Source organism: Serinus canaria, chromosome 25 (genome assembly GCF_022539315.1).
Source record: "Serinus canaria isolate serCan28SL12 chromosome 25, serCan2020, whole genome shotgun sequence".
Lineage (NCBI taxonomy): Eukaryota > Metazoa > Chordata > Aves > Passeriformes > Fringillidae > Serinus > Serinus canaria.
Genome location: NC_066338.1, coordinates 13,353,732 through 13,367,624, shown reverse-complemented (window position 1 = coordinate 13,367,624; position 13,893 = coordinate 13,353,732). Strand labels below are relative to the sequence as shown.

The window sequence follows — 13,893 nt, the reverse complement described above, 5'->3', positions numbered from 1 at the left end:
CTGTTTTCCCTTTTCTCCCCTCACCTTCCTCCCTCCCCCTCCCGCCTGGTCCTGGTTCTCGCATTTCGCTGGGCCCGTCCCAGCCCTGGGTCCCCGTCCTTTGTGTCTCTTGTTCTTCTCGCCCCGTTTCTTGCGTCGACCCCTCCAGGGGCCGTGAGCCAGTCCTGAAAAGGACCGGGATCAGGGTGAAAGGGATCCCGAAATTCCCCACATTCCCACCGGATCCTCCACAACCATTCCCAGCTCATTCCTCGCCATCACATTCCCATCATTCCTGGCCATTCCCGATCCTTCCTGATCATTCCCGTCCATTCCCAGAGATTCCAAGCTCATTCCTGGATCATTCCTAACCATTCCCAGGCCATTCCCAGATATTCCTGGATCCATTCCCGATCATTCCTGGATCCATTCCTGCTCATTCCCAGATATCCCCGGCTCATTCCCCCGGCTCATTCCCGACCATTCCTGGCTCATTCCCAGATATTCCTAGATCCATTCCCAGCCATTTGCAGGCCATCCCCAGCCATTCCCGATCCATTCCCAGATATTCCTGTCCATTCCTGGATCCATTCCCGGATCCATTCCTAGCCATTCCCAGCCATCCCTGGCCATTCCTGGGTCCATTCCCAGATATTCCCAGCTCATTCCCGGATCCATTCCCGACCATTCCAGGGTCCATTCCTGTCCATTCCCAGCCATCCCCGACCATTCCCGGATCCATTCCCGGATCCATCCCCAGCCATTCCCGGCTCATTCCCGATCCATTCCCATCGTCATTCCCGACCATTCCTCGCTCATTCCCGGATCCATTCCCCGATCTCATCCCCGACCATTCCTGCTCATTCCCGGATCCATTCCCAGCTCAGTCCCGACCATTCCCGGCTCATTGCCGATCCATTCCCAGCTCATTCCTGATCCATTCCCGGATCCATTCCAGCCATCCCCAACCATCCCCGGATCCATCCCCGGATCCATTCCCGGATCCATTCCCGGCTCATTCCCGGATCCATCCCCGGATCCATTCCCGGCTCATTCCCGGCTCATTCCCGGCCCATTCCCGGATCCATTCCCGGGCTCCGTGGGCTCGTACCGCGGCATTCCCGCGCGCCTCCTGCAGCACCTTGAGCTGCAGCTGGCTCAGCCGGCGCCGCGCCCCCTCCAGCTGCTCCTCCAGCCCCGCGCCCGGCTTCCGCTGCAGCAGCTCCTGGAAACGCTGCCGGGACACGCGGAATTCCCACAGCGTTCCCGGGAAACCCCGGGAAACACACCCAAAACACACACGGAAAATCAAAAAAAAAAAAAATCCAGGGAAAAAATTCCAGGGAAAATATTAACAAAAAATGTCAGGAAAATCCCAAATATCCCGGTGCTCTGGGGGTTTTTCCTGGAAGCACTGGGAGAGAGAGAATTCCCAGCAGCATTCCCGGGGAAAACACACCAAAAATCCCAAGAAAATAATAAAAAAAAATCCCCAGAAAAATAATTTAAAAATCCCCCGAAAATAATTAAAAAAGATCCCAGGCTGGCGCTCCTGGGGATTGAGGGATGGGTTAGAGGGGTTTTCCCCGGGGTTTTCCGGGATTTCCCCAGGGTTTTCCCCGGGGTTTTCTGGGATTTTCCCGGGTTTTCCCAGGTTTCCCGGGAAGAGCGGGAAGCAGGGGGCGCGGGGAAGGGGCCGTACCTGGAACTCGGCCTCCTCCTGGCGCAGCATGTTCCGCAGGATCTGCGCCGCGTGCTTCTGCACCTCGGGGTCCTGCGGCCAGAGCGGCGGGAACGCCGGGAATGGCACCGGGAACGGCACCGGGAATGGCACCGGGAATGGCACCGGGAACACCGGGAACGGCACCGGGAATGGCACCGGGAACGGCACCGGGAACGGCACCGGGAATGGCAGCAGGAATAACAGGAATGGGGGGAATAGTGGGAATAAAGGGAATGGGATAATGGGGATGGTGGGATAGCGGGAGTGGCGGGAATAATGGGAATAAGGGGAATAGGGGAATGGGAATGGTGGGAATAATGGGAATTGCAGGAATAATGGGATAATGGGGATGGCGGGAATGGTGGGAATAAGGGGAATGGGGGAATGGGATAATGGGGATGGTGGGAATGGTGGAATTAATAGGAACAGTCAGAACAACGGGAACAAAAGGAATAACAGGAATGCCAGTGGGAATGGGAATAATGGGAATGGGAACAATGGGAATGATGGGAATGGGATGGCATGAGGGGGTTGGGATCCCCTCGGGAAATTCTGGGATCTCCTGGGGGAGCTTTGGGGTCACTTGAGGGAATTCCGGGCTCCCCCCTGGAATTCCGTCCCCCCTGGAATTCCGTTTTCCCCCCGGAATTGCAGCTCACCTGCAGGGGCCGGGGCTCCGTGATGCGCTGGGGGGGGCCCTGGGGGCAGCCCGGGGTCTCCGGCTCCTGCTGGGATCCCGGAATTCCCACCGGGCCGGGCGGGGACCCCAGCAGGGTCAGGGCCACGTAGGCACCAGCTGGGAACGAGCGGAGACGGGAATGTCGGGGGGAACCCCGGGAAAAGGTCGGGATGGGGAAAGGCCGGGGGGGGCTGGCAGGGAAAACTCACCAGGAAAAAATTCCAGGAGAAATGGGAGAGGGGAGGGTTTCCTGGGAAAATCTGGGATAAGGGGTGACGGGGGGGACTCCAAAAAACAACGGGGAACAGGGAGCCAGAAGGATTCCCAGGAAAATGGGGGAAGGATTCCCTGGAAAATGGGGGAAAGGATTCCAGGAAATGAGGGGAAGGATTCCCTGGAAAATGGGGGGAAAGGATTCCCAGGAAAATGGGGGGAAAGGATTCCCTGGAAAATGGGGGAAAGGATTCCCTGGAAAATGGGGGGAAAGGATTCCCTGGAAAATGGGGGAAAGGATTCCCAGGAAAATGGGGGAAAGGATTCCCTGGAAAATGGGGGGAAAGGATTCCCAGGAAAATGAGGGGAAAGGATTCCCAGGAAAATGAGGGGAAAGAATTCCCTGGAAAATGGGGGGAAAAGGATTCCCAGGAATATCTGGGATAAGGGGGTGGGAAAGATTCCCAGGAAAAACGTGGGAAAAGAGGTGAGAAGGATTTCCAAGAAAAAACTTCCAGGAGAGCTGGGAGTGGGAAGGGTTTCCAGGGAGAACCTGGGATGGGAAGGATTTCCTGGAGAAACGCGGGAAAAAGGGCTGGAAACCCTTCCAGAATTCCCAGGGAATGGGAGGGGAGGGAATTCCCGGGAATGCGGCCCCAACTCACACTTGATCAACTTCACCACCTCCAGGTGGGAGCTGTTGGTCACCATTGTCCCGTTCACCTGCAACGGCCGGGAATGAGGGCCGGGAATGTGGGAATTCCCCGGGAATGAGGGGCTGGGAATGTGGGAATTCCCCGGGAATGAGGGCTGGGAATGCGGGAATTCCCTGGGAATGAGGGGCTGGGAATGCGGGAATTCCCCGGGAATGAGGGGCTGGGAAAGGGCCGGGAATGCGGGAATTCCCTGGGAATGCAGGAATTCCCTCGGGAACGCAGGAATTCCCTGGGGAACGCGGGAATTCCCTGGGAATGTGGGGAACACCCACCTTGAGGATGCGGTCGCCCTCCTGCACGCCGGCCCTCATGGCAGCCCCACCTGGACACAGCAGGGTCAGGGCGGGTCCCAGAGTGACTCTGGAATGTTCCACGGGCCCTCCCCACCCCCCAGCCCCCTCCCTGCCAACCCCGGGGCACCATGTCCCTGTGTCCCCCCCGTGTCCCCCTGTGTCCCCCCCGTGTCCCCTGTGTCCCCCCCCATGTCCCCTGTGTCCCCCCCCATGTCCCCTGTGTCCCCCCCGTGTCCCTGTGTCCCCCCCCATGTCCCCTGTGTCCCCCCCGTGTCCCTGTGTCCCCCCCCATGACCCCCTGTGTCCCCCCCATGTCCCGTGTCCCCCCGTGTCCCTGTGTCGCCCCATGTCCACTGTGTCCCCCCCATGACCCCTGTGTCCCCCCCGTGTCCCCCATGTCCCTGTGAGCCCCCATGTCCCCAGTGTCCCCCCCAGTGTCCCTGTGTCCCCCCATGTCCCTGTGCCCGCCCCATGTCCCGGTGTCTCCCCCGTGTCCCTGTCCCATGTCCCCATGTGTCCCCCATGTCCCCCCATGTCCCCCATGTCCCCAGTGTCCCCCACTGTCCCCATGGGTCCCAGATGCCCACCCACGGTGTGTCCCCATGTCCCCTGTGTCCCCCATGTCCCCCATGTCCCCATGTCCCCAGTGTCCCCATGTCCCCAGTGTCCCCCCGTGTCCCTCACCGGGGCGCACGGACTGCACCAGCACCACGCGGTGTGTCCCCATGTCCCCTGTGTCCCCAGTGTCCCCCATGTCCCCCCATGTCCCCTATGTCCCCAGTGTCCCCCCCATGTCCCCAGTGTCCCCCCGTGTCCCTCACCGGGGCGCACGGACTGCACCAGCACCACGCGGTCGCCGCTGACGGTGAAGCCGAAGCCATGCTGGTCCCGCTGGATGATGACGCAGCGCTGCACCAGCCCTGCCGACAGGGCAGACAGACGGACGGACGGACACGGGGACACACAGACACGGGGACAGGAGCAAGAGGAGGCAGTGAGGCTCTGGAGTCCGGCCTTGGCTCTGAGGAACCCCCGGCTCCAGGGCCTGCGAGGCCTCGGGGTCACCCCCAACCTCGGGGTCACCCCCGACCTCGGGGTCACCCCCAACCTCGGGGTCACCCCTGACCTCGGGGTCACCCCTGCCCTCGGGGTCACCCCTGCCCTCGGGGTCACCCCTGCCCTTGGGGTCACCCCTGCCCTCGGGTCACTGCCCACCCCTGCCCTCAGGGTCACCCCTGCCCTCGGGGTCACTGCCCACCCCTGTGGTCACCCCTGACTCCCCAGCCCCACATTTTCCCTTGTGGGACCCCAAACCCCCAAACCCCAACATTCCAAGAGTGTGGGGAGGTCTGGACCCACACCCTGGCCCTGAGTGACCCTGAGTGACCACTGAGTGACCCCTGGGTGACCACTGACCCCTGAGTGACCCCTGGATGACCACTGACCCCTGAGTGACCCTGAGTGACCCCTGGGTGCCCACTGACCCCTGAGTGACCACTGAGTGACCCCTGAGTGACCGCTGACCCCTGAGTGACCCTGAGTGACCCCTGGGTGACCGCTGAGAGGCCGAATTCCCAGAATTCCCGGGGAAATTCCCACCTGTGGTCTCGGAGGGGTCCGAGGGCTGCCGGTGGTGGCCGGGGGACCTTCGCTCCGAGGGGGAATCGCCCAGGGACGAGGAGAGGCTGCTCAACCTGGGGGGGCAAGGGCAGCTCAGGGGTCTGGGGGCTCGGGGAGACCCCTGGGCACTGCCAGGCCAGCAGAGGAGACCCCTGGGCACTCCAGGCCAGCTGGACACAGCCCCTGGGCACTCCAGGCTCTCCGGCCGCTTTGGAAGATCCCACCCCTGGAGTCCGAGCTCTGGACATCCGGAGGGATCTCCAGGAATTCCTTGGAAAATTCCAGGGATGGGGATCCAGCCCTGCCTGAGCCCCTCCCGACGCTTCCCAACCCTTTTTCCATGGAAAAATCATCCCAGATTCCCAGCCCTGGCACAGCTTGAGGCCGTTCCCTCTTGTCCTGCCCCATTCCCTGGATCAGATCCCAAATCCCCCTGGGATCAGATCCCAAATCCTCCCCTGGATCAGATCCCAAATCCCCCCTGGATCAGATCCCAAATCCCCCCCTGGATCAGATCCCAAATCCCCCCTGGATCAGATCCCAAATCCCCCTGGGATCAGATCCCAAATCCCCCCCTGGATCAGATCCCAAATCCCCCCTGGATCAGATCCCAAACCCCCCCTGGATCAGATCCCAAATCCTCCTGGATCCCCTTTTCTCCAGGCAGAAATCCCAGAAAAGCCCCCAGGATTCCCCAGCCCCTTTCCCATCCCCAGCCCTGGCACTGCCCTGGCCATTCCCGGCCAGTCCTGAGGGAAATCGGGATTAACCTCGGGATCACCCAGGGCCAAGCCCAGGTCAGCCCTCGTCCTCCACCCCAATTCCCTTTTTTCCCCCCAAACCCCGGGATCCGCGGCATTCCCGAGGTGATTCCCCTAAAAGCCACAATTCCAGGAGTGTGGATCCCACCCTCTGGATCCCAGCCAGGGCATCCCGAGGATCCCGAGCTCCTCCTGCCCCTCTGGAGCAGCCGGGGCTTAACCAGGCTATAAAAAAACTCCTTAATTCGGCTTAATTAAAGCTCCTTAATTGCCTGGGGGCGGCCGGGCCGCCGCAATTCCCGCAATTCCCGCAATTCCCAGGGGGACCCCGGCCCTGCTCTCCCTTCCCACCTCCCAGAAGTCCCAAACTCCCAGAAAACCGGAGCTTGGAACGGGAGAAGATTCCCTCTTCCCAGCCCTTCTGCCCGCCGGGTTCTTTCCCACAGCAGGACTGGAATTCCCGGCTGGAAAACCCCACGGAAAGCTGGGACCAACCGGGGTGTAAGGCAGGAAAAACGGGGGGGAAATCCCAATTCCCAACTTTCCTAACACTGAATTCCAAGGAAAAGCAGAATTCCAGGGGCAGCGGGGGGTTCTTCCCACAAAATTCCCGAGTGTTTTCACTGGGAATGCTGCAGGATGATCCCACAGCTCTTCCCTGCATCCCAAACCCTTCCAGGCTGTTCCCAAGCCCTGCCGGCCATTCCCAGGTGTTTTTTGGGATCTGGTCCCGCTGGGAATCTCGCCCGGGGCTCTGCCAGGAGCCAGGATTCCCAATCCCCACCGATTTCCATGGGAACAGCTCGGAATTCCCAAATCCCCACGGGGGTGGGAACGTGGGAACTCCGGCCTTGGATTCCCAAACCCACAGAAACTCTCAGGGGGAAAAAAAAAACAACCAACCAAGCAAAAATCCCAGGGAATTATTTTTCCTTTTTTCCCACATTCCGAGGGCGGCCGCCGAGTCCTGGGAGGAATTCCGGGAGTCCGGAATTTCTGCTCGGATTTGCAACATTGGGTTCCCTCCCTGCCGGGGGCTGCGGCTCCGCTGGAGGAGCACCAGGGTGGGGAAAACCACGGAGGCACCGCAGGAAAACCGGGAATTTCTCCCCCTTTTCCCACCTCAAACCCGGGACAAACCAGGTTCCCCTGGGGTCTTCCAGCTCGGAATTCCAATTCCGGTGTCCAAGGAGCCCAGAGGGCAGAAATGTTGGAAAATGGGAATTTTCCCCGTTTTTCCCGCCTTAAACCCTGGTTTATCCCAGGTTTCCATGGGATTTTTCCAGCTGGGAATTCCAATTCCGGTGCCCAAGGAGCCCAGTGGGCAGAAATGTTGGAAAATGGGAATTTTCCCCGTTTTTCCAGCTTTAAATGTGGTTTATCCCGGGTTCTGTGGGGTTTTCCAGCTGGGAATTCCAATCCTGCTGTGGGAAGAGATGGGAAGGAGCCCAGGGGGCAGAAATGTTGGGAAAAGGGAATTTTTTTTCCCATTTTTCCTGCTTTAAACGTGGTTTATCCTGGGTTCCCGTGGGGTTTTCCAGCTGGGAATCCCAAACCCTTTTTGGGAAGGGATCCCCACGGGACGATCCCAAACGCTGGAAAATCGGGAATTTTTCCCGTTTTGTTTTTGCAGCTGGGTTTTTTTTGGGGGTGTTTTTTCCGGGAATTCTCCAGGGGAATTCTCCAGGAAGCTGCTCCAGGAGCTCCCGGGGTAATGATTAACGGGAGCCACTCCTGGAAAAGTGGGAAGTGGCAGAGCTGGTTTGGGCGGGAATTCCGGGCCCTGGAATTCCCTGCCCCGGGGGATCCTTTTCCCTCTCCCTGGCTCGGGGAGCGATCCCGAAGCTCTCCCTGTGCCAGGGCTGGAAATCCACGGGATAACCCGGGACAGGACCCGGGATTCACCCCCGAAATCCCAAAGGAGCCAGCCCAGGGAATCCTGGAATTCTCTGGGAGGGAAAGGATCCTTGAATCCCCAAAAATCCCGCCCCGATTCCGACCTTCCCACCATCCCAGGGGTCCACGGAATAACCTGGGACGGGATCCAGGAGTGATCCCTGAAATCCCAGATAACCAGGGGAGGGAATTCTGGAATTCTTTGGGATGGAAAAAGCAGGAAAAAAACCCCTGGAATCTGCTGGGAAAGTGATTCCCGGAATTTCTGGGATCTGCTTCTCCCCCAGGGCCCCAAATTCCTCATTTTCCACCCAAATCCATGTGGGAAATGTCGTGGATCCCAATCCAGGAATCCTCAGCAAAATTCCCGAATTTATCCCAGAAAAACCTGCCGGGATTTTCCGAGGGTTTGTGCCACCCAAAAAAAAAATCCCCAAATTTGGTTTAAAATGGAGCAAAACAAACCAGGAAAAAGCCAATTCCCAGCGGCAGACACTGGAAATTTCCCAAAAATCAGAAAGGTCCGGGATATTCCCCCCCCCACTCTCCAAATCTGGGAGTTTTATCCCAAAACGCTGCAAGGATGGGGTGGGAGGCCCTGGGCTGGGCTGAACCCCCCCGGAATTCCCAGAATCCCAGAATTTTATCCCAAATTCCCGTCTTTCCCCCCCAGGGAATGGGGTGAAGGCTCCAGGATGAGCTGAGCCCCCTCCCAGATCCCCAAAATGACCAAAATCCCAGAATTTCAGCCCAAAGCGCTGCAGGGACGGGGCAGGAGCTCCACCCTGATCTAAATCCCTTCCCCCGAACCCCCAGAGCCCCCAAATCCCAGCGTTTCACCCCAAAACGCCCCAAATCTCAGCGTTCCACCCAAAATCCCAGCGTTTCACCCCAAAACACCCCAAATCCCAGCGTTTCACCCCAAAACACCCCAAACCCCAGCGTTTCACCCCAAAACGCCCCAAATCCCAGAATTTCAGCCCAAAGCGCTGCAGGGGCGGGGTGGGGGGGGTTCCAGCACGAGCTGAGCCCGCTGTCCCCCAAGCCCCCCGACCCCAAAATCTCAGAATTTCACCCCAAAACACCCCAAATCCCGGCATTTCACCCAAAACACCCCAAAATCCCGGCATTTCACCCCAAAACAGCCCAAATCCCAGCATTTCACTCCAAAACAGCCCAAATCCCAGCATTTCACCCCAAATCCCAGCATTTCACCCAAAACACCCCAAATCATGGCATTTCACCCCAAAACACCCCAAAATCCCGACATTTCACCCAAAACACCCCAAATCCCAGCATTTCACCCCAAATCCCGGCATTTCACCCCAAACCCCTGCAGGGAGTGGGTGCGGGCTCCAGCAGGAGCCGAGCCCCCTCCCCGGAGCCCCCAAACCCCGACTTTCCCCCAAACCCCGACTTTTCCCCCAAACCCCGACTTTCCCCCCCCCGACTTTCCCCCCAAACCCCGACTTTCCCCCAAACCCCGACTTTCCCCCCAAACCCCCGATTTTTCCCCAAAACCCCGACTTTCCCCCCCAAAACCCCGACTTTCCCCCCCAAACCCCGACTTTCCCCAAACCCCGATTTCTCCCCCCAAACCCCGACTGTCCCCCGGGGACCCGCCTCCGGGCGCAGCCGAGCCCCTCCCCGCTGCCCGCAGCCACCAAACCCGCCCCGTTTCCCCCCATTTCTCCGTGCCCCCCGGGCCGGACCCCTCTGCCCCTGTGCCCCTGTGCCCCTCTGCCCCCTGGCCCTGCCCTGCCCTGCCCTGCCCGGCCCGGGGGTCTCCCCGCCCGTACCTGTCCGGGGCCTGCGGAGGCCTCACGCTCATGGTGGAGCTCGCTCCGTCAGGGCTCTGCCCGGAGCCGCCGCCCCGCTCCGGCCGCCCCCGCCACCATCCCCGGCCCCGGCGGCTGCGGCGGCCTCGGGGGGCCCCGAGCGACCCCCGCGGCCCCCCCGACCCCCCGAGCTGCGGTTCGGTGCCGGCCCGGCGCTGCGGGCTCCCCCTCCCGCCGCGGGGGCCGGGCTGAGGGAGAGGCCTGGAGGCCGCTCCCAATCCCCGGGCTCGCCCGGCCCCCCGCGCCCGGCACGGCGGGGCAGCGCCCGGGGACCGCGGGGACCGACCCAGGGAGGGGGACGGGGGGACCTCGGGGAGCGGGGGACACTGAGTGACCTCGGGGTGCGGGGAACAGAGGGACAGAGTGGGGACACTGAGTGACTCGGGGTGCGGGGGATAGAGGTGAACAGTGTGGGCGACACTGAGTGACCTCGGGGAGCGGGGGACGAGGGACAGCGAGGGACACTGAGCGACCTCGGGGTGCGGGGGACAGAGGGACAGTGTGGGGGACACTGAGTGAACCATCGGGGAGCGGGGGACACGGGGACAGTGCAGGGGACACTGAGTGACCTCGGGGTGCGGGGAACAGAGGGACAGAGTGGGGACATGAGTGACTCGGGGTGCGGGGAACTGAGTGACCTCAGGGGGGGGGACAGACAGTGAGGGGACACTGAGTGACCTCGGTGCGGGGGACACTGAGTGACTCGGGGTGCGGGGATAGGGCAGTGAGGGGACACTGAGTGACCTCGGGGTGCGGGGGACACGGGACTGTGCGGGGACACTGAGTGACCTCGAGGTGCGGGGAACAGAGGGACAGAGTGGGGACACTGAGTGACTCGGGGTGCGGGGGACAGTGAGTGACCTCGGGGTGCGGGGGACACTGAGTGACCTCGGGGTGCGGGGGACAGAGGGACAGTGTGGGGACACTGAGTGACCTCGGGGTGCGGGGGACAGAGGGGACAGAGTGGGGACACTGAGTGACCTCGGGGAGCGGGGGACACGGGACTGTGCGGGGACACTGAGTGACCTCGGGGTGCGGGGGACAGAGGGACAGCGAGGGGACACTGAGTGACCTCGGGGAGCGGGGGACACTGAGTGACCTCGGGGTGCGGGAGGACGAGGGACAGTGGAGGGGCACTGAGTGACCTCGGGGTGCGGGGGACAGAGGGACAGTGAGGGGACACTGAGTGACCTCGGGGTGCGGGGGACACGGGACTGTGCGGGGACACTGAGTGACCTCGGGGTCGGGGCGGGGGATCCAGAGGGACAGGCGGGACCACTGAGTGACCTCGGGGTGCGGGGGACAGAGGGACAGTGAGGGTTTGGGGACAGCGAGGGTTTGGGGACACAGGACAGTGGGGGTCTGGGGACACCCACGGGGACACCCAAACCCCCCCAACCCCCCCCAGCCCTTTGGGAATTTGGGGACCAGGGACCCCGGCGTGTCCCTCCCTCCCTCCCAAGCCCGGCACCCCCAAGGAAGCAGCGACCGACCCCTCTCTGTTAAAAGGTTTTTATTTAACGTTTTGAATTCGAGGTAAAATACTTTTATTTTTCAGGTTTTTTTTTTTTTTTTTTTTTTCCTTTTTTCCGTTTTTTTTTTTTCAACTTCCATAACAAAATACGGAGCTATGGGATACCCCTGGAAAAAAATATGTATATTATCCATAAATTTCTCTAGCACTCCATCATATATATATATAATATATATATGCAACCCTTTTTTAAATCTGATTTTTATAGAAATCGGAATTTTTTAAAGGCACAAATTTCGGATTTTTTGTCTTTTTTTTTTTTTTGTGTTTTTTGTTTTTCTGCCCCTCTACTTTACACCCTATGTACAAAGCCACGCTCCCCATCCCAAATTCCATCACTTTTCCCGATGGATTCCCACCGGGGAGAGTTCAAATCCCTCGAAATCCCTCGAAAAAGGGGTTTTGGAACCCAAAGAAAAGCGTAAATATCGGTTTAAAAAGCGCTTTTTAAAAATAAAAACAAAAAAAATCAAAGTTTTCCCCGGAAAATCCAAAGTTTTTCCGGATTTTTGATGATTTCAACCGAGAGAAAATTCCTGGTTTTTTTTTCTCAATCCCACCAGGATGCGGAGACGCGAAAAAAAAGAAAGAAACCAACAGAAAAAACAGCTTAAAATAATAAAAAACCTCAACATAATTATGGAATAAATAAAAAGATCCGGGACAGCCCCATTAATGCTGTTGGATTTCCCCTCCTTTTCCTCCTTTTTGGGAAATTCCTCCCCAGAAATTTCCCCTTTTTGGGGCTGTCCCATCAAAAGTCTTTTTTGTGGTTTTTTTTTTTTTTTTTTTTTTTTTACATTTTTCCTACGGATTTGCTACGAAAAAGAAGCGAAATTAACAAAAAAACAAAAAAAAAAAAAAAAAAAACAGCTGGAAAAACGGGATCATGCTCCGGGGCAAATTCATCCAGGAGAGAATTCCAACCATTCCCAACTTCCCGAGGGTTTGTTTTCTATTAAATGGTTTGGCACGCTGGAATTTTAGGAATTTTTCCTTGAAACTTCCGATTTTTTTCTCCAGAAAATTCTGATCTGGTTGATTTTTTTTTTTTCCTTTAAATCCGTTGTTTTTTAAACGTTTTCCTTCTCCTCTTCCTGCTTTATTTTTCTGTTTTTCCTTCCTCTTCCTGCTTTTTTTTTTTTTTCTTCCTCCTCCCGGGCTCCGTTGGGAATTCTGGAATTCCCGAGAGGCGCCGGATCCGTCGTCCTGAGTCCGGAATTCCCTGAACTCTCCCAAGTTTTTATTTTTATTTTCATTTTTACCTTTTTTTTTTTTTTGCAGTGCAATGGCTGTGAAAACAAAAAACCCCAACATTCCCACCCTTCCCAAAAAAAAACCCCCGATCCCAAAAATTCCTTTTTAAAGCCACAAAAACTCCGACTTTCCTCCTGCTCCTCCCGTGGGATTTCGCCTGGAACCCGAAGGATTGGAGGGGGAAAATTCCAGGGTTTTCCCCCCTTTTTTTTGTCTGTGTTTGTTCTTCCCGACGGTTCCGGCCCTCGGAGCTGGGATCGGCGGCGGGAATTCCGGGAAAGGCCTCCTCGTGTAATTCCTGAGTTCCTCCTCGCGCCCTCTCCGCGGTGGTTGGGTTTATTTTGTGTGGTTTTGTTTTTGTGTTTTTTTGGGATAATCCAGGGGTTTTCCACCCCAAATTCTTTGAACTCCACATTCCAAGGATCCCCAACCCGGCGGGCTGGGACTTTGGGAATCGCTCCTGGCTCTTCTTCCAGCAGGGAATTCTCTGCCCCCCCCGGCATTCCCGACGTTTGTGCTCCGGGGGAGAATCCTTGGGAATTAATTTCCGGGCTCCGGGAGAGAATCCTTGGGAATAATTCCGGGCTCCGGGAGCGAATCCTTGGGAATTCCGGGCTCCTCCGGGGGCTGATCCCGCTGGCAGCGCAATCCAGAGCCTCCGGAATTCCTCTGCGAGCGGGGAACGGCGGGATTTGGGATTGCCCCCCCCAAAAACCGGGAAGGATCCACGAAATCCGAGCGCTCCCGGAAGAAAATTCCCAGAAAAAGTCCAAACGTGGTTTTTTTTTTGTTTTGTTTTTTTCTTTAAGGCATGAGTCAAACGGGGAGAAAGGGGGAGGGTCCAAAAATCTGGGAATGGCGCCGGGAATTCCGGCGTTCCCGGGACTCACCACAATCATTCCAGCGCTCCTTCCAAGCATTCCCAAAAAATTCCACCCACACGGATTCCACAGCGGGGAAAAAAAACTCCCGCTGCGGGCACACGGAAACGAAAAGAAACCAAACCCCAACATTTTTAATGCGTTAGGATTAAAGGCATCCGGTTAATTTTGTGTTATTCCCGTTCCCTTCCCTGAAAAAGTTTGGAGAGTTTTGCTCATGGCCTTCTGCGAAAAAGAAGCGAAATTAACAAAAAAACCAAAAAAAAAAAAAAAACACCAAAAACGCTGGAAAAAAACGGGATCATGCTCCGGGGCAAATTCATCCAGGAGAGAATTCCAACCATTCCCAACTTCCCGAGGGTTTGTTTTCTATTAAATGGTTTGGCACGCTGGAATTTTAGGAATTTTTCCTTGAAACTTCCGATTTTTTTCTCCAGAAAATTCTGATCTGGTTGATTTTTTTTTTTTCCTTTAAATCCGTTGTTTTTTAAACGTTTTCCTTC

At 57.5% G+C, this 13,893-nt stretch overlaps 1 protein-coding gene across 3 annotated transcripts in view; it reads right to left on the bottom strand.

The window, feature by feature from the left end:
• ARHGEF11 (Rho guanine nucleotide exchange factor 11) overlaps positions 1-9,790 on the bottom strand; it is a 27,971-nt gene extending 18,181 nt beyond the window's left edge. For all 3 annotated transcript variants that reach the window (XR_007779801.1, XR_007779802.1, XM_050984370.1), the window contains exons 1-8: positions 9,680-9,790; positions 5,203-5,297; positions 4,425-4,523; positions 3,583-3,632; positions 3,260-3,317; positions 2,362-2,498; positions 1,682-1,753; positions 1,091-1,213 (exon numbers count right to left, since the gene is read on the bottom strand). Coding sequence is in view for 1 of the 3 variants with exons in the window: in XM_050984370.1 (XP_050840327.1) it covers positions 1,091-1,213; positions 1,682-1,753; positions 2,362-2,498; positions 3,260-3,317; positions 3,583-3,632; positions 4,425-4,523; positions 5,203-5,297; positions 9,680-9,711 (666 nt within the window). In the remaining 2 variants the exon portion in view is untranslated. The remainder of the gene's footprint in view (positions 1-1,090; positions 1,214-1,681; positions 1,754-2,361; positions 2,499-3,259; positions 3,318-3,582; positions 3,633-4,424; positions 4,524-5,202; positions 5,298-9,679) is intronic.
• Positions 9,791-13,893: the final 4,103 nt, after the last annotated feature.